Source organism: Rhineura floridana, chromosome 2 (assembly GCF_030035675.1).
Source record: "Rhineura floridana isolate rRhiFlo1 chromosome 2, rRhiFlo1.hap2, whole genome shotgun sequence".
Taxonomy (NCBI): Eukaryota; Metazoa; Chordata; class Lepidosauria; order Squamata; family Rhineuridae; genus Rhineura; species Rhineura floridana.
In genome coordinates this window covers 209,437,956-209,457,029 of record NC_084481.1, presented here as the reverse complement: position 1 = coordinate 209,457,029, position 19,074 = coordinate 209,437,956, and the positions used below count along the sequence as shown (strand labels likewise).

Below are 19,074 nucleotides of genomic sequence, written 5' to 3'. Positions count from 1 at the left end.
AAAGGATTTTTTTTCTATTTTAAAGATTCTGGTTCCGGAACTCTGTGCTATACATCCTATTCCAGCTTCACTGTGGAGAAAAGCAGTTTGCCTTCCTAGCATTCTTTATCGTCTTCACTGCCTTTTGACAGCCGAGGAACTCAGATCCCAAACTGCCATTGATGCTGGTGTAGGAGTTAAATCGCTTCCTTCAGATTTCAGGTATTGAATTAGTGTAGATGATCTTTGTATCATTCTGTTAAACAGTGTTGAAATGCTGTATTTTCCACAGGAGGACTGCCATCAAGCGGGTAACATAGCTCCACCTATCGTCCAAAGGCAAGAATGTTTTGAAGTCAAGACTAGGAGCATCAGGCCCCTCCCACTCTCCAGTTCATTCTTGCCTTTCGTCCATGCAAGTTGGAGTATAAGATAGCGTAGATAAGTTCTGTTATTTAATTTAGTGTGTGTGGGACTGATTACCAAAGATGCACCTTTCATATGTAGGAAGAATCTTCTGCTCATAGAAGGGCTGCTGTTAACACCTTATGCTTACTGTGCTGTGCAAGCATTGAAGTTAAATTAAAACGTAATGTTCTTCCTGCACAAGTATGAGATCTGTTCTGTAGCCTGCCTATTATAGCACTGTGCAAACTCTGTGTGTGTGAAGGATTTTTACCCCACACTTCCACTAAAAAAAATTCCAGGCTGGCATACCAACATCATTGAAAATATATACAGTATAGGGCCCCGCTTATACGGCGGGTTAGGGACCAGGCCCCCGCCGTAAAGTGGAGATCACCGTAAAGCAGAACCCATTGACTATAATGGGCTGCGTTGCGCGAAAATGCCGTAAAATCACAAAATTGGCTTTAAAACGGGGAATTTCCCTGAATTGAAAGCCACTGCATCAGCGGAACGCACCGGTAAGCACCGGTATGCACCGGTATTCTTCTCTCAGACGTATAATATAAAAGGCATGGCAGAAAAGGAAAAAAGCAAATGTAAGCACTATTTTTTAATTGCACAATTCGTATAACAGTAGCACTTGGCATACGTATTTGAGGAAAAGCACTAGCAACTATTTTGTTCTGCTCATGATTCTTTGGATCCATTTTGTAATCTAACAACTATCAAAAATTGCCGCCATGGGCTCTTGCTGGGAGGAAGGGCGGAATATAAATCAAATAATAAAATAAATAAATAAATAAAAATAATTTGATATAAAATAAACTATTATACTGTGGCCACCACCAAGTGTGCTGAACTGTTAGTGCTACCTGTGCAGCAGGATCTTCATCTTTTAAATTCTACTAGGAGTGCCTCCATTCCTGTTCACAACATGACTTGGGACACAAGTTCCAAAAGCAGTTTTCAGTGCATCACGTTAGGGCTGTTGGGGTATGTGATGGGAGCACCAGCATTGTGGCCCTATGCCCATATATGTGTGCATATGATTAATCAGATAATTTATCTTACAGATATCCTAACCTGGATTTTGGGTGGAAAAAGTCTATTGACAGCAAATCCTTCATCTCTGCTTCTAACTCTTCTCTAGCAGAGAGTGAAAATTATTTTAAGCACAGCACAATTATAGTCCCTGAACATGCTGCATATCAAGGTGCTAATAAAACCTCTTCTGCAGATAAGCATGACCAAATGTCTGTGAACTACAGAACATTGATTGAGTCACCTAGTAAACTCCAAAATGATGTCTCAGTAGAACTGGCAACAGTTAATGGTGTTTCTTACAATAAGAATCTTGCCAACGGCAATTGTGACTTAACTAACCAAGACTTTTGCCAAGGAAATCAGCTAAATTATTGCAGGCAGGAAATACCTGTACAACCAACTACCTCATATCCTATTCAGAATTTATACAACAGTGAGAACCAGCTCAAGCCCAGCAATGAATGTACTCTGCTGAGTAATAAATATCTTGATGGAAATACTAACAAATCTACCTCAGATGGATGTCCCAGAATGGCAATGACCGCTAGTGCTTCTGATGCTTGTAATCTTTCAAAAGAAAGAATGGATTCTATAACAAGCCCTTCCAGTGGATACTCCTCAAAAACCCTTGGCCCAAACCCTGGTCTCATTCTTCAGGCTTTGACTCTCTCAAATGCTAGCGATGGATTTAACCTGGAGCGTCTTGAAATGCTTGGCGATTCATTTCTAAAGCATGCCATCACTACATATTTGTTTTGCACTTACCCTGATGCTCATGAGGGACGCCTGTCATATATGAGGAGCAAAAAAGTGAGTAGTATTTCCATGATCCAGAACTCTTAAAAAAATTATGTATACCTGATGGAAATTGATGGATAGCATTGTAACACTTTTTTCTTAAGCATTTCAGTCATTGGATTTATTTGTTAGTATATATTATGATGCTGTGATGAAGGGCCATAGCTCAGTGGTAGAACATCTGCCTTGCATGCAGAAGGTCCTGCATTCAATCGCCTTCATCTCCAGGAAGGCCTAGGAGAAACCCCTGCCTGAAATCCTGGAGAGCAGCTGGCAATCAGTGTAGACAATACTGAGCTAGGTGGACCAATAGATTGATTCTATAAGGCAGCTTCTGATGTTGCAGAACCAATGCTAGTATCAATTAATTGTTAATGGATTTCTAAAGGCAAGCAGATTTGCTTTCACTCAGAAGGGATGACTGAATATACCTGATATTCTATGCTGCTCAAAAGCTTGTTACATGAAGCAGTCATTAAACTAATTTGTTTGTGAGAGAAAGTCAGCTTCAAGGTATTTGAGGGTACTGCTGAAAGGTGATTCTTCTATTCTGAAAAATAGGAAGATTGATATAAGAAGAATGTTGCTGAATCAGTCCAAAAGCCCCCCAGTCCAGCATCCTGTTCTTACAGTGGCCAACCAGATGCCTGTGGATAACCACAAGCAGGACATGTGTACAGTAGCACTCGCCCCATTTCTGATTCCCAGCAACTGCTATTCAGAGGCATACTGACTCTGACCCTGGAGATAGAACACAGCTATCATGGCTAATAGCTATTGATAGTCTTTTCCTCCATGAATTTTATTAATCCTCCTTTAAAGCCATCCAAATTGGTGGCCATCGCATCTCGTGGAAGAGAATTCCATAGTTAAACTATGTGCAGTGTGAAGAAATACTTTCCTTTTGTCCTAAATCTTCCACCATTCAGCTTCATTGGATGGTCCTAGGTTTTAGGATTATTAGAGAGGGAGATATTTTTTATCTATCCAGTTGGTTTACACATAATCTCGACCATCTCCCTTACTCTCCCTTTTTTCTAAACGTAAAAAGCCTTGAAAGTACCCCTTCCTTGTGGGTAAGTTGCTTCATCCCCTTGATCATTCTGGTTGCCCTTTTCTGAACTTTGAATAAGGTTCCTGCATAAAACTCATTTTGAATTGAGTGAGGAACATGATTTGATTCCAACCAATAGAGATGACTTAGTGGATGAAATGGCAGTTACAGGAACTTCGGAGGAAAGTGACCACGTTATACTTGAGTCCCTGATTTTAAAAGAAACAAAAGCTGAGAGTAGCCATATGCATATCCTGGACTTCAGGAAAGCCAATTTTAATAAACTTAGAACAATGATCAATGAAATTCCATGGCAAGCAACCCTAATGAGAAAAGGAGTCCAAAATAGGTGGGAGTTTCTAAAAAAGGAAATTCTAAAGGTACAATTGCAAACAATTCCAACAAGGAAAACAGGTGGAAGAGCAGAAGAAGCCAATGTGGCTTCACCAAAAGCTTAGAGATGACCTGAAAATTTAAAAGTACACACATAGGAAGTGGAAGAAAGACCAGGCCACAAAGGAAGATTACACTCATGTAGCACAGAATTGCAGGGATGGCATCAGGAAAGCTAAAGGTGAGACGAGGAATGCTAATAGCAACCAAAAAGCTTTTTTTCAGGTACATCTATAATAAAAAAAACAGAAAAGAAATGATAGTTCAGCTACTCAATGATGGCAAAATGATAACAGATGACAAAGAAAAGGCAGCAGTGCTCAACTCCTGCTTTAGCTCAATCTTCTCCCAAAAGAGGGTTTACCCTCTTGCTAAACAATGAAGTACAAGTTGAAGGGGCAGGATTGCAGCTTGAAATTGATAGGCAAATGGTCAAGGAATACCTAATTTGAACGAGTTCAAATCTCCAGGGCCCTATGAACATCCTAGAGTAATGAAGGAACTGGCTGAAGATCTCTCAGAACCACTATTATCTTTGCGAAATCATGGAGGATGGGTGAAGTGCCAGATGACTGGAGGAGGGCTAATGTTGTCCCTGTCCTCAAAAAGGGCAAAAGGGAGGAACCTGGGAACTACAGACCAGTCATTCTGACATCAGTCCCTGGGAAAATTCTTGAGCAGATTATAAAGTGGTCAGTTTGTAACCAACACAGTGGTTTCTAGAAGCCAACGTGGATTTGTCAAGAGCAAATCCTTCCAGACTAATCTCATTATTTTGATCGGGCAACCCCCCAGGTATACAGTGGGAATGCTGTGGTCATAATATATCTCTACTGCAGCAAAACTTTTGACAAATTGCCCCACTATATTCTGAATGAATAGCTAAATGTGGGTTGTATGGAACAGGTGAATCCACAATTGGCTACGGAATCGTACCCAAAGAGTGCTTTTCAGTGGTTTCTTCTCAAAGTTGGGGGAGGTACACTAATGAGCTGGGTACTGCAGGGCTCAATTCTGGGCCCAGTCCTCTTCAGCATTTTTATGACTTGGATGAGGAGGTGCAAGGAATGCTTATCAAATATGCAGATGATACAAAATTGGATAGCTAATAATCTTGAAGACAAAAACAAAATTCGAACGGATCTTGATAGGCTGGAGCATTGGGCTGAAAACAATGAAATTTAACAGGAATAAGTTCAAAGCCATACACCAAGGAAAAAGGAACCAAATACACAGTTATAAGATGGGAGATACTTGGCTCAGCAAACCTGTATGTGAGAAGGATCTTGGAATTGTTGTTGATCACAAGCTGAATATGAGCCATGAATATGTGGCTGCAAAAAAGGCAAGTGCTATTTTAGCAGTACTAGTTCTCCTCTATTCAGCACTGGTTGGGCCTCATCTTGAGTACTGAGTACCCGGGAAGAGAAGACTGAGGGAAGATACAATATAGCACTTTTCAAGTATTTGAAAGGGTGTCACACAGAGGAGGTCCAGAATCTCTTCTCTATCATCCCAGAGTGCAGGATACAGTATAATGGGCTCACATTAAGGAAGCCAGATTTCGGCTAAACAACCAGAAAAACTTCCTGTTAGAGCAGTACAACCATGGAACCAATTACCTAGGGAGGTGGTGGGCTTTCCAACACTGGAAGCATTCAGGAGGCACCTGGACAGCCACCTGTCGGGTATGCTTTGATTTGGATTCTTGCTATGAGTAGGGCTTTCTAGGCCCCTTCCAACTCTGCTATTCTATGATTTTAGCAGAAGATACAATGCAAATATTGGTAGCATAGAAAGCTGCCCTATACCAAGTCAGACCACTGATTCATCTAGCTCAGTAATTTCTACACTGATAAGGCAGTGGCTCTCCAGGGGTTTAACAAAGCGGACCTTCCCAGTTATACCTGGATTGAACCCGGGACCTTCTGCTTGCACAGCAGATGCTCTGCCACTGATCTATGGTCCTTTCCCTTGAAGTCTGTCATTACAATACGGCATCAGGCTGGTAAATTTAACTGCTATTTTACTAAATCAGATTTTTTTTAGTCTACCCATTGCACAATAATGGTATGTGAAATTTCCCCCCTTAAACTTAATTGAGATATCATAGCATTAAGTTTTATACTGGAGAAAATAAAACCTAAATATTACCTGTTCTAGTGAATTTTGTGGATTCATGTTGCCAGCCATTTGTGGCTATATATGACTAGGGTTTTAATGGAAGAGCAGTGTTGTTTTGATCTAATTCCTTGGCTTTCCTTGCAGGAACTATACACTTTTTTTTATAAACCACGAGTAATGGGTTCCAATCCATAAAAGGTAAAGGTGTCCCCGCACTTGTAGTGCGAGTCATTTCCAACTCTTAGGGTGACGTCTTGCGACGTTTACTAGGCAGACCGTATATATGGGGTGGAATTGCCAGTTCCTTCCCCAGCCCAGTCCATATCTGAACATAATTTAACTGTGGGCTAAAACTTGTGCAATTATGGACTTTATTCAACATTTTGTGCTAGTACAAGGATTAGCAGTAGCCTAGCGCAAGGGGATTTCTGTCTTCTCTTCCCCCTGCATATGCCTCACGCTAGCCTCAAATCTGCTCCGGAAGGTTGGGGGAACTCTCAGAATAGATTTAGAGGACACAGAGGGGAGGGGAGGGAGAGATTGTTCTCTTGCTTAAGAAGAAATCTTTGTGCTGACAAAACCTTAGCCTTAGTGCTACATTGAGTACAACCCCATATATTTTTTAATTGCTGTGGTTTAGATATATGGGGGACAGATTTTGCCACACAACTAAGCTTATAACTTGAGTTTTTAAATCAAAGTTTATGTTTATATGTCTTCTCATAATTTTTGAATATTTATCTATAGATTATGTTAAATACTCTTTCTTAAAGGTCAGCAATTGTAACTTGTATCGTCTTGGAAAAAAGAAAGGGCTTCCTAGTCGCATGGTGGTATCTATTTTTGATCCACCTGTCAACTGGCTTCCTCCTGGTTACATAGTAAACCAAGACAAGAGTAATACAGACAAATGGGAAAAAGATGAAATGGTAAGCCTTTGTTGAAATGATTTTAAAATTAAATGACTGTGTATGAGCATATCATTACAAGTGAAATAGGGAAATGGGGCCTCTGCTTCTTATCATACTTCAGCAAAATATCACCTACTACATCTTTGTGTTTAGCTCCTCTTAAAACATTGCTTTAATTAATAAAAATAGGGAGGAAGGTGATGTTGGAGGACTTATGAAGGGCAGTTTGTGGAAATTGGTTTAGTAATAAAGTGAAAAAGAGCAGAAATACTTGCTGTGAAAATATACTGTTTATTTTCTTTTGCCTACTGTTGAGAAACTCGTCCCTCAAGAGCATTTATGTTTTTGCTGTGAATGAACATGAATATTCATTGGAAAAAAAGGGTTTTGATCTGGATGCCCTATTCACCTTGATGCTAGCACCAGACTTGGAGATTGACAAAGAGTTTCCAGTTCCTCTAGCTTCATGCGACTAGAAGAGCAATAGTGTCTGGGTTAGATATGTGTATAACACTGTTATGCAGTTTTTAGTGAACATCATGGCGGAGTGTTCTCTTTTGATATCCCACTCCACCCCGACTCCCATACTCTTGTTGTTATGTTGAATAAAACATGGCTCGGATTTAGCCCCAGCAATGGTTTAATGTAACATGAACTAAGATTCAGTCAAGATCCTCAGGTTCACATTCTCCCACCTCCTCTCAAGAGAAGCAGTGTTTTGACTCTTCACACAAATATGCATGCAAATATTTGTATGACTGCATCTTCAGACGTACAAGCTGTTTACTAAAATAAAGCAATTGTGCTCCCTTCCAAATAGAGATGGAAGAAAAGTTCTTAGTGTACATTTGTATTTTCATATACTTGGTTCATAGGTGACTTCTGTTATGTAGTGGCTGGTATGGTTATCCCAGAGTGTATACACATAAAGGAAATTTTCCAAACTTCCTAATATCTCAACCCACACAATTCTAGAATTCCTTACTACCCAACTTCCAGAATCTTTGGACTTGTATGCTGTTGCATGACTGAAGCAGATGTTTTAGTGATGCCAGATAAAGGTTCTGCTTGTAGTATTTTTGGGAAGGGATGTGATCTTGCTGACATTTTGCATTGGGATTGTTAACTCATTACCGTTCGTTATATCTTCATTAAGAATAAAAAGCTTTGAAATCTTAGATTTGAACTGATTATTTGTTTTGCTTTGCCAAAATTGTTACTGCATGGTGACGGTTATTGAGGTTCTGAAGCCTTTACTCAGCTTACTGTAAAACATTGGCACAGACGTTTGGACCATTCCAGATGCTGCTTTTACTAGGAATTATTTCACTGTCAAAGAATACTGACTGGTAAAAAGAATCCAACGCTAAATCACAAAAAAGATTGCTAGACTCTGCTACTTGGTGGGTGATTTAAAACTGAATAACATTCTTGTTTCTATTTATTTTTAAATATTTGTGTTCAGCAGTACAAAAAGGAAAAACCAATGATCCTTTGCTTTATTCTTTCACAGAAAGTCAAAATCTTGATTATAAAGAGCAAAGAATGCTTTCTTTGAGCTCAAAGAAGAATGAGCTCATCAATTTTCTGAAATGCATACTTTGACTACAAAGCCACCAGAGGGCACACTGAAAGACTATTAACATTTGTACTGTAGAATAGTTACTGTGGATACAGACTGCCACGTGAGCCATATATCATTTTGTTAATTTATCTAAAAGATATAGTCATAGATACAGATCTAGAAATCACAACCTTATCAACATTGGCAAAAATCAAAATTGCAAAACATTGGAAGCAATCTAGATCACCATTGCTCCTTGGTTGGGTTAATGGATTCTGGGATACCATCAATTTGATAAAAGTAACATACCGTATATTCCGGCGTATAAGACGACTGGGCGTATAAGACGACCCCCAACTTTTCCAGTATAGAGTTTGGGATATACTCGCCGTATAAGACTACCCCTGCTTATGACATGCAGGTACTTAGCAGGAAAACTGTCACTTATAAACTTATAAATATTAATATTTGGATTGTCCAGTTGTTTTGTTTTTGTGCCTAGGAATTACCACCAAAAACTGGGGAAAGATGTGAGAAATCTTTTTTTTAAAAGCAACATTAAATGCCTAGACTCTAGTTTCCAACACTATGGAGTATTTATTGATTGATTAAGAGAATTTATATCCTGCCCTTTTGCTGTTAAAAACAGAGCTCAGCACAGCTTACAAATATAGTAAAAACAATAAAAATACACAATCAGAGAAAAACAAGCCAAAATGTTAGGAAAAGGAGTCTTTCACACCACATGCTCAGTTCTAAATACTGTTGCAGCAAGTTTTACAAGTTCCTCCAGTATTCCACTGGTGCAGGCACTCAGACGTTCAAAGTACTGTATGTTTCTTAGGTTTTATAAAAGCAGAGCTTTGCTTAACTCAAAATTTCTTCTCCCTTTGATAACCACATCTACACAGGTTCCACCTCCATACTCAAAATGAAACTGGGCCTGGAAGTGTACAACAACCCCACACATACCTTGCTAATTCGATTATCAATGCCAGGATGTCTGTCTTATCGACTACTCTCCTGCTCCCCCCCCCACACACACACACCAGGCATCATGAAAGACCCAGTCCTGGGCTCAGAAAGAAAATAAATATCTGGTCCTCTTCAAAGTATTGATAAGCCTCTTGTTTTAATTGAAATAATAATTATAAATTCTTGTTCTTATCACTAATGGGAGTTAATTATCTTGCATATGCTGCTGTTGCTTCTATGGCTGTAACAGAGTGAGGTTAAAGATAAGTGAAATGCAAATAGGAAAAAAAATACAGAAGGCAGTAACACTTTCCTAAATGTAATACCATACGAACCACAACAAGATTCCTATAAGGCAAAAAACTAAGCATCTCACAACCAGTCAGGATTCCTAACCAAAAACCAAAAATATGATAAATGAAGAAATATTTATATAAGCATGACTATCAAATATATTTATTATTTACACAAACTGTAAAGATATTTATAGTGCAATCCTAAATTTATTTATTCAGAAGCAAGTCCCAGCGCATTCAATGGGGCTTACTCAAACAGGGACAGAAATGCAACCTCAAGTGATAAGCAACTTCATTCACACAACCCAAAATTCCGAATCATGCCACTTTACACTGTTTTGCAACTGTTTATACTTGTTTTTATGGTTATTGGATTTTAAATGGCTTTATTTCTTGTTGTGAGCTGCCTTGGTTTCCAACCCTACCTCACAGGGGTGTTGGAAAGACTCCATACACACACGCACACACTGCAGATGTATAAATACATACAGCCCATATAATAGTTTATTGTCAAACCAATTGGTCATTGCAGAAAAATCAGTATTAGTTTTTTAAAAATCAGTATTAGTTTCCTACAGAATAAAAACTGCAATACCTAAGTAAGCCCTGCCTACTTGCTTTAAAATAGGACTGGGGGGGGGGCAGAAAGAGAACACAAACACAATTCTATTTTACATTCACTCCAAAGTCCCATTGATTTTCAGCACATTCATAATCATGTCTACTCAAAAGTAATTCCTACTGAATTCAATAGGATTTACTCTGGACATATGGGATTAGAACTGTTTTTACCCCCAAAAGCAACTATTGGGAAGGTTTTCAAAACACTGCCCAGGATCTGACTCCTACACATAACGGGGAAAAACTGAAATGTATATACCTACCCAATTTATGAGATTTTCAGATAAACAGGAGGGGAAACCACCATTTTCTGGCCTCGCAATGAAGTTTTGCAGACACTGCCACCAAACAAACACTTCACTGATTGGCTGAAATCCTGAACGGGCGGGGTTAAAGCTACGAAGTGCTATACAGTAGTTTAAAAAAAGATTTAACCGGGGGGGGGTGCCTGACGTTTTTATATATATCTCGAGAACCGCACCACCTAGAAACTTAATTTTTTTTAAAATGAAAGCTGAGAATCCGGGCCACCTAAGGGGCTAGCCGGGCGCCGGGTGGCATGCTTAGAATCTGGGTAAAACCCGGCTATCCGGGCAATATGGCAACCCTAATAAGACGACACCCGGCGTATTAGACGACACCCGACTTTGGAGAAGATTTTCAAGGGTTAAAAAGTCATCTTATACGCCGGAATATACGGTACTACCTAAGAGAGAAAAATGGACAATAAAACATATATAAAGAACTGGACACTCTGTATCGTGTTTTGGAATCAAATGTATTTGAGAATAAGTATCCTTACAAATTATTTTCTTTGCTGTGATTTATTTAATATATGTACACATATGTAAATATATTTATACATTTGGGTAATTTTTTTATTAATTGTTGTTGCTATTAGTGGTGGTGGTATTATGATTACCACTAAAGTTACCTTGTTTGCTTTATTCTTGCTTTTTACCCAAAAATGCTTCGTTTTGTTTTATATTTTTAATTTACAATAAAGATTATTTCAGACAGACTTGTTATTGTGGAGTAAAACATTCCAAATATTTTGGCTTCAAAACAGAATAATTATATGCTTCTCTCAAAATACAATGGTTTTAATGATATAACTCTCACATATAACACATGTATATTTTATAATACAGCTTGTCTTTTATAATCCCTTAGCAGTATATAGGCTGTTACAGAAAGGAAGGGCACACAAGTTGGGAGGGGGGCATAAAGTGGTGGTGGGAAATGATCCTGCCAACACAGTGAACCAACATGGAATTGTATGGATAAAAGAAGCACCAGTAGGCCCTAGTTGCGTGGGTAGAATTATTGCAGGTATTCCCCAAACAAAAAGGGAAGAAGCTGTCTTGCAGCAGTCTTGTACATCCACTTGCCCTCCCTACAATAAAATAAATCTGAGAACAATGTATAGAATATGAAATAATAGGATAACACTTAGCACTAAATATTAATAGTAATCATTTTAGTTTATCCAAGCTGGTGGCTATCATCACATCTTGTAGCAATATATTCATGTAAAAATAGGTTAGTCAGGAAATACTTCCTTTGACTTTAAATTTACTTATGGTCAATTTCATTGGGTAACCAGTGGAATTCTGTTAGGCAGAAGAGAAAATTGTTTATATCAACTTGTCTCGTTCCAGTTTTAATGATTTTATAAACTTCTGTCATGCTCCCTTTAGTCACTTTTTTCTAAACATAAACTAAAAAAACTTGTTCACCTCAACCTATCCATGATGCTGCTTTGATCATTTTGGTTGCATGTTCCTGAAGTTCTGTTGAGATTGGGCAACAAGAACTGTGTATTGAGGGTAGCCAACGTGATGCCCTGATGATGTGGGCTACAGCTCGCATCAGTCCCCCATGCTGAGTGGTCAGGCAACATCGGGTTACTCTGGTATATAGAATCTTCCAAATGTGACTGTGCTATTAATATTTCAATGGAAATGGACTGCCTTCAAGTCAATTCGAATGTATGGTGACCCTATGAATAGGGTTTTCATGGTAAGCGATATTCAGAGGGGGTTTACCATTGCCTTCCTCTGAGGCTGAGAGGCAGTGACTGGCCCAAGGTCACCCAGTGAGCTTCATGGCTGTGTGGGGATTTGAACCCTGATCTCCCAGGTCGTACTCCAACACTTTAACCTTTCAATAGTAATAGTCTAATTTTCATGCCTTTACTTAATGAACTCTAACGTGAATTTTTTTTACTACCTCTTCTTTATACATCGATATCTTCTTCACTGAGCTGTTGTTGTTACGTGCCTTAAAGTTGATTACGACTTATGGCGACCCTATGAATCAGCGACCTCCAAGAGCATCTGTCATGAACCACCCTGTTCAGATCTTGTAAGTTCAGGTCTGTGGCTTCGTTTATGGAATCAATCCCTTGTTTGATCTTCCTCTTTTTCTACTGTCTTCTGTTTTTGCCAGCATTATTGTCTTTGCTAGCAAATCATGTCTTCTCATTATGTGTCCAAAGTATCAGTTTCATCATTTTAGCTTCTAGTGACAGTTCTGGTTTAAAACACCCAATTATTTGTCGTCTTTGCAGTCCATGGTATGCACAAAGCTGTCCTCCAACACCACCTTTCAAATGAGTTGATTTTTCTCTTATCCACTTTTTAAACTGTCCAACTTTCACATCTATACATAGAGATCGGAAATACCGTGGTCTGAATGATCCTGACTTTAGTGTTCAGTGATACATCTTTGCATTTGAGGACCTTTTTTAGTTCTGTCATAGCTGCCCTCCCCAGTCCTACCTTCTTCTGATTTCTTGCCTATTGTCTCCATTTTGGTTAATCACTGTGCCAAGATACTGATAATCCTTGACAAGTTCAATGTTCTCGTTGTCAACTTTAAAGTCACATAAATCTTCTGTTGTCATTACTTTAGTCTTTTTGACGTTCAGCTGTAGTCCTGCTTTTGCACTTTTCTCTTTAACTTTCATCAGCATTCATTTCAAATCATTACTAGTTTCTGCAACTAGTATGGTATCGTCTGTATATCTTAAATTATTGATCTCTCGCTCCAATTTTCACACCACCTTCATCTTAATCCAATCCCATTTTCTGTATATGTTCTGCTTATAGATTAAACAAATAGGGTGATAAAATACACCCCTGTCTCACACCCTTTCCGATTGGGAACCAATCAGTTTCTCCATATTCTGTCCATCATGATTCTAGTATTTCTTTCCTAGCTACAGCCAGTGGCGGTCCTATTATGTGAAGGTAGGGTTATTTGCTGCAATAAATGAATCACTTTCCTCTTGGAACTTGACTTCCCATTCTCCAACTTGGAAGGTCCTTTTGGAACTGTTCAGTTACCTTGGGTTTTCATGTCCTGCATAATTTCATATCCTGCATATCCACAAATGTGACTATCTCACTTCACACTCATGACTCCAGATAATTAATGAGCAAGTTAAAATAGCACCAACAATAATACGGATCCTTGTGGAAAACCACTGCTTCTCTCCACTGTGAAAACTATTTATTCCTGTTCTTTAACCAGTTCCTGGTCCATATGAAGACCTGTCCTCTTACTCCATGACTGTCAATATAGTCAGGATCCTATGATGAGGGAGTTTGTTGAAAGCTTTTCTCAGAGCTTGGAAGTAACTCGTTAGAAGTAAAGCAAAGCTCCTCTTACCAGCTGAGAGACCAGAGCAGAGCCAAATGCAGGGCTTCAGGGTGGCAGGCAGACGTTGCAGCAGGTCCTAAAGAGCTGCTGCTTTGTTTCCTGCCCTTCCTTTTCCTAACAAGCAGAATGCATCTTCGTCTTGTGAGGAAGATATTCCCTGGAAGCTCTTTTGTGTAAATCCTTCTCCCCATGGCAAATTCAGAGTTCCAAACAGGCACTTGTTAAAAATGACTGTGTAGCTGACTTACAGTACAATATATACCAGTCTACTCAGAAGTAAGTCTCTTTATGTTTAATGCAGCTTATTCCCAGGTAAATCAAATTGGGTATAGGTTTGCACTAATTGGGCAACATGAGGACCGGATGAAGATGTACCAATTTGCAGGGGGGGGGATATAACCCTTATAGTACAAAGATGCATCAATCTGGTTAAGGCAAGTAAAATTTTATGCATGTAATACAAGGACTAACCTGCAATCCAGTCCCATTGAGTTTAATGGGACTTATTCTCAGGCAAGTGTGTATTGAGTACACACTTACCTGGGAGTAAGTCCCATTGAACCCAATAAAGCTTACTTCTGAGTAGACATGGACTGCAGCCTTGGTTTCCTTCCCCCCCCCATTTTAATTCTGCCTTCTGTATCTTCACAACAGCCCTGTGAGGTAGGTTAGGCTGAGAGTTAGGGACTGGCCCAAGGCAATAAATAAGCAAAAACAATGATGAGTAAAAATTTAAAATGTGAAAATGCTCATGCTCAGAGTATTTTTGTCGCTCTTTGACAATGCTTTGTGTGTGGGTTTTCATGTCTACTGTCTCATAACTTCTTTTTGCCTGAGAATGTCGTATTTCTTACTGTTACAGATGTTCTTTTTTTAAAAAAAATTGCCCAAATTCTGTGATGTTTATTTTTTTAACTTGAGTTCTTTGCACGGTTTAGGGGTGGCATTGCAGGAGATCAGGCTCTTATGGACAGCTGTGGGGCAGGTAGAAATTAAATGGAGTAAGCCTTTTTTGTATGGAAATACAATTATGGGGAAAGTTTCACCTGTTAACATTCTATCTGTCAGACATCTTATTACTTGTGTGTGCCCCCCTCCCCAGATTTATTTTTGATTTGTGAATGCCATGACCATTGCCATTCCCTCCCCCCGTTTATCTTTGCAACAACCCTGTGAGGTAGCTTAGGCTGAGACAATATATGTACATAAGCAGCAGTTGGTAGTTGTAGTTGGTACAGCATTAATAAAGTATAGCCCCTGAAATGTATTCTGGTAGAGTCCAGTCCTATATATGTCTGCTCCAAATTAAGCCTCATTGGGTTAAATGGATAAGTATATAGGATTGCAGATTAATTTTTACCTCTGAAAGGAACGCACTGTCAGACATAGAATTTAAGAGACATACTTTTCTGGATGTGTTTGAAACGGGTAGGTGGGAAGAGAGTTGGGTCTTCAACATAGTGCCCTCCAGATGTTATTGGACTACAACTCCCATCAGTCTCAGATAACTTAATGATGCTGAAGTTGGTTCCTAGTTCCCAGTACAAGTTCACAGCTACAATAACTCCAAGCCAAAGTTAACATGTCTCTGAACCCCAAAATATATGTTGGAGTACCCCATATCATATATCGCTGTGATCTGGGGACTCTCCCCGTCAAGAATAACAACAAATTTATTCAGTCAAAATTATCAGGCTTCTGAAATGCTCATAAATGCATAATGATGTCATAAAATCATAAAAAATAAGTAACTGGGTGTGCCCACATGATAGTCTGTTCTGGGCCAGGACAACTCATACACCCCAGGCAAGGGGAGGGTATCTTGTACAAGATGCCAGTGTGTCCTGCCTGGCCCAGAGCTTTTGCTGGGTGCAGGGCAGGGATAAGGGTATATATGTACAACCCAAAGCGACAAAAATATGCAGAAAACAATAAGAAACTTGGGGGTGCCCACTCAAAAATATGCACTGTGCCAGGCAGTAGTGTAGTGGCAAATTCAGAAGTGCAAGTTCCCTTCATGACAGTATCAGCCACAGCCAGACCCCCCTCCCCCCTTATTTTGCTCCTGGGTTTAGAATGAGGTCCTTGTTAATGCCTTCTCCCATAACAACTGATGTCCCTAGGAGACAATCAGTATGAAAGGGGAGAGTATTAGCTACTGAAAAGAGTCTTCTCAGTGGGTGACTCACTTCTTTTCACTCTGATTGGCTCCAATCAGCAGGAAAGGACAAGGAAGCATATTAGAAGACTCTTCTCAGTGGCTAACACACTCCCATTTCATGCCGGTCAGCTCATATGATTCTAGAGACATAAGGAACCCTGCTCCCAAAAAAGAAAGGGGCAACTTACTAGACAACTACACCCCTGCTGCCAGGACAAATCATACATCCCAGGAAGGGGGAGGGTGGCCTCTACAAGATGCCAGTACTTCCCACCTGGCCTATACTTTCTGCTGGGTGCAGGGTGCCCATAAGGTCATCTGTGCAGAACTTAAATAATGAAGAGTAAGTAGAGAAAAATATGTAATTTGGGGTGACCACTCCAAAATCTGCTGTGGGCCATGAAACATTCACCTGAGCAAAGGAGTGTCCTCAACAAGATGCCACTGCATCCTGCCTGGAATGGATTTTCTTGTGGACACGCGAAACAGATATATGCATCTATGCGCAGCAAGCAATGTAGAACGTATATAATGAGCTGCAGGTTCCCATCCCGAAACATGCTTTGGGCACTATAAGTCATACTTCCATGCATGCAGGAGAGGGTTCCTACCCAGTTTAGAGCTTCTTTTGTATGTATGTATGTTACAGACAAGGGCATATATGTATTAGAAAAATAGAGAATATGTAGAGGAAAGAAAATAAATGAGAGTGCTCATCCTAAAAGATGATTTGGGGCACCACATATAATACTTTTATGCATCTGGGAGAGTGTGTTCTATGAGATGCCATCCATGCATACTTTAGGGTGTCATCTATGAAATTACATCTTCTTCAAGAAATCATTGTTTGTTGACCCTGCCGCAAGTCCTTCTGTCACCAACATCAATGGCTTTTAAAAATAATAATTGAGCTATAACAGAGTAACAGGGAAGACCAATACAATTTTTTTTAAAATCCACATAGATTGTAAGCACTGGCATAGCATAGAGGACAACCTATCATTTTCTGGGGTGTCTGATTTATCTTGGCCCAGACAAGATTTTGTGGTGAACACCCCCAGATATTTATTCTTTGCTTTTTGTCTCTTTTGGTTGTGCATATATGCCCTTATCCCTGCCCTGCACCCAGCAAATGTTGTGGGCCAGGCAGGACGTACTAGCATCTTGTAGAGGACACCCTCTTTCTTGAGGTGTATGAGTTGTCCTGGCCCATAGCAGATTTTGTCTGATGTGCTCTTTGAGCGTCCTGTTCTTTTGAGACATAACAGAAATGTATTGTAAAAGCAGCATTTCAAATGTAAAATTTGATTTCAAGTGAATTATATGTGTGTTGGGGTATTTATTATTTATTTATTTGTTATCTTTATTTATACCCTGCCCTTTTTCCAGTGGAACTCAGGGCGGCTTACAACATAAATACATATGATTAAAACATTCAAAATTCTACATTAAAATAAGATTAAACCATTAGCAAGATTAAAACATTTAACATCCACTTAAAGTAAATAAAACAAATTAAAATAGTGCAATTAAGCAATAGACAATGCAGCAACCTCTCAATGAATTGTCCTAACCACCTTTAGTATCACCATTGCTGGAGGTGGGGTAGGAGGATGTGAGATTCTGTTATTCTTACAGATAAAAAAAATTATTCTACTACCCTCTGTATGTGTGTTCTTGTTTTTAATGTTGTTTTAGGCTACTTAGATGTGCAGCAGCCAAGGCCAGCACCTTGTAGGCACCCTGTAGGCATTTTTTTTAAAAAGTAGCTAAAATGTAATTGTAGCGATTAAAAGTAAAGTAATCAGTTACTTTCAAAGCAATTGTAATTGTAATGGCAACTGCTGCTTTTTGGGGCCATGTAACTGTAATTTATTACCTTTTAAAAGTAATCTTCCAAGCCCTGGCTTTTCTTAATGGGTGAAATCTAACATTGCTCAGATCACCCAACCACCCAGAGCACATTTTGGAAGCACACGACAAGTTGCAGGTTGCAGGGAGGAGAAATCCCATTGTGCAAGCAGAAGTTTGTTCCGCTGATTCATAGGCACCTCCGTTTTCTCTTTTTGCCCTACTCTGAAAATTAGAATTAGGAAATGTTTATATCAATGTGGCTTCTTTCTGTTTGGATGTATTTCTGTATTACCTTAGTTTTCTTTGTAGATTTGAATACAGTATCATTCTTGTCGTACTTCATAGTTGAAGAATAACATTTTGGCAGAACTGCATCAGAAATGTTATCTATGAAGACTAAAAAATTCCTAATTTGTTCTGATTTTTTTCCAAATATAATTTGTATCTGAAAACTAAAACCTTCATCAAACCTACAGCCTTTACCAAATTCCTAGCCCAGTGTTTCAGTACTATCCAAGTAATTGTTTACATCAGTGTCAACCCTTGCTTAAAATGTTTTGTCTACAGCTCTTGCATCTGTTTATAGGTATAATTTAACAATTGTCTAAACTGGTTTCATTCATGCTGAGCAAATTGGTTTCTCACTGATCTGCAACAAGCTATATTTACTAATGTGAAAAAATGACATTTTTCTGCTTAAACACAGTATAATTACAGTAGTCCAGGATAACAGAGATTTCTGTTTTCTCACTGAAACAATTTGTTACTAAACAGATTTTAATATTGCAACACTGGTGTGACAATATATGATTTAAAACATGACGGGGGATTCTATAAATTTTGTGCTGGTTGTGTCACTTGAATGCACACAGGAGCCTTTTTTGAAACTTATTTTATTTATTTATTTATTTGTTTGTTTTTATTACGTTTTAGTGCTTTTGTTTGCCGCCCTGGGCTCCTGCTGGGAGCAAGGGCGGGATATAAATGTTGTATTATTATTATTATCATTATTATTAATATTAATATTATTATTAATATTATTATTTGATTTATATCCCGCCCTTCCTCCCAGCAGGAGCCCAGGGCGCCAAACTTCTGTTCAGTAGTTGTTCATACAATTCATTTTACTGCCTTCCTTTATGTGCTTAAGTACATAAGTAATTCTGATGGTGGTGTTAAATTTATGTTTCCTCTTTGTGCATACAGATACATTCCTATAGTTTTAA

The 19,074-nt window shown here is 39.0% G+C and overlaps 1 protein-coding gene across 3 annotated transcripts in view; it reads left to right on the top strand.

Annotated features, from left to right (window-relative positions):
* Positions 1–19,074, top strand: part of DICER1 (dicer 1, ribonuclease III) — a 98,070-nt gene that overhangs the window by 61,298 nt on the left and 17,698 nt on the right. For all 3 annotated transcript variants that reach the window (XM_061612059.1, XM_061612060.1, XM_061612058.1), the window contains 3 exons: positions 26–201; positions 1,461–2,241; positions 6,574–6,729. In XM_061612059.1, the coding sequence (XP_061468043.1) occupies positions 26–201; positions 1,461–2,241; positions 6,574–6,729 (1,113 nt within the window). The remainder of the gene's footprint in view (positions 1–25; positions 202–1,460; positions 2,242–6,573; positions 6,730–19,074) is intronic.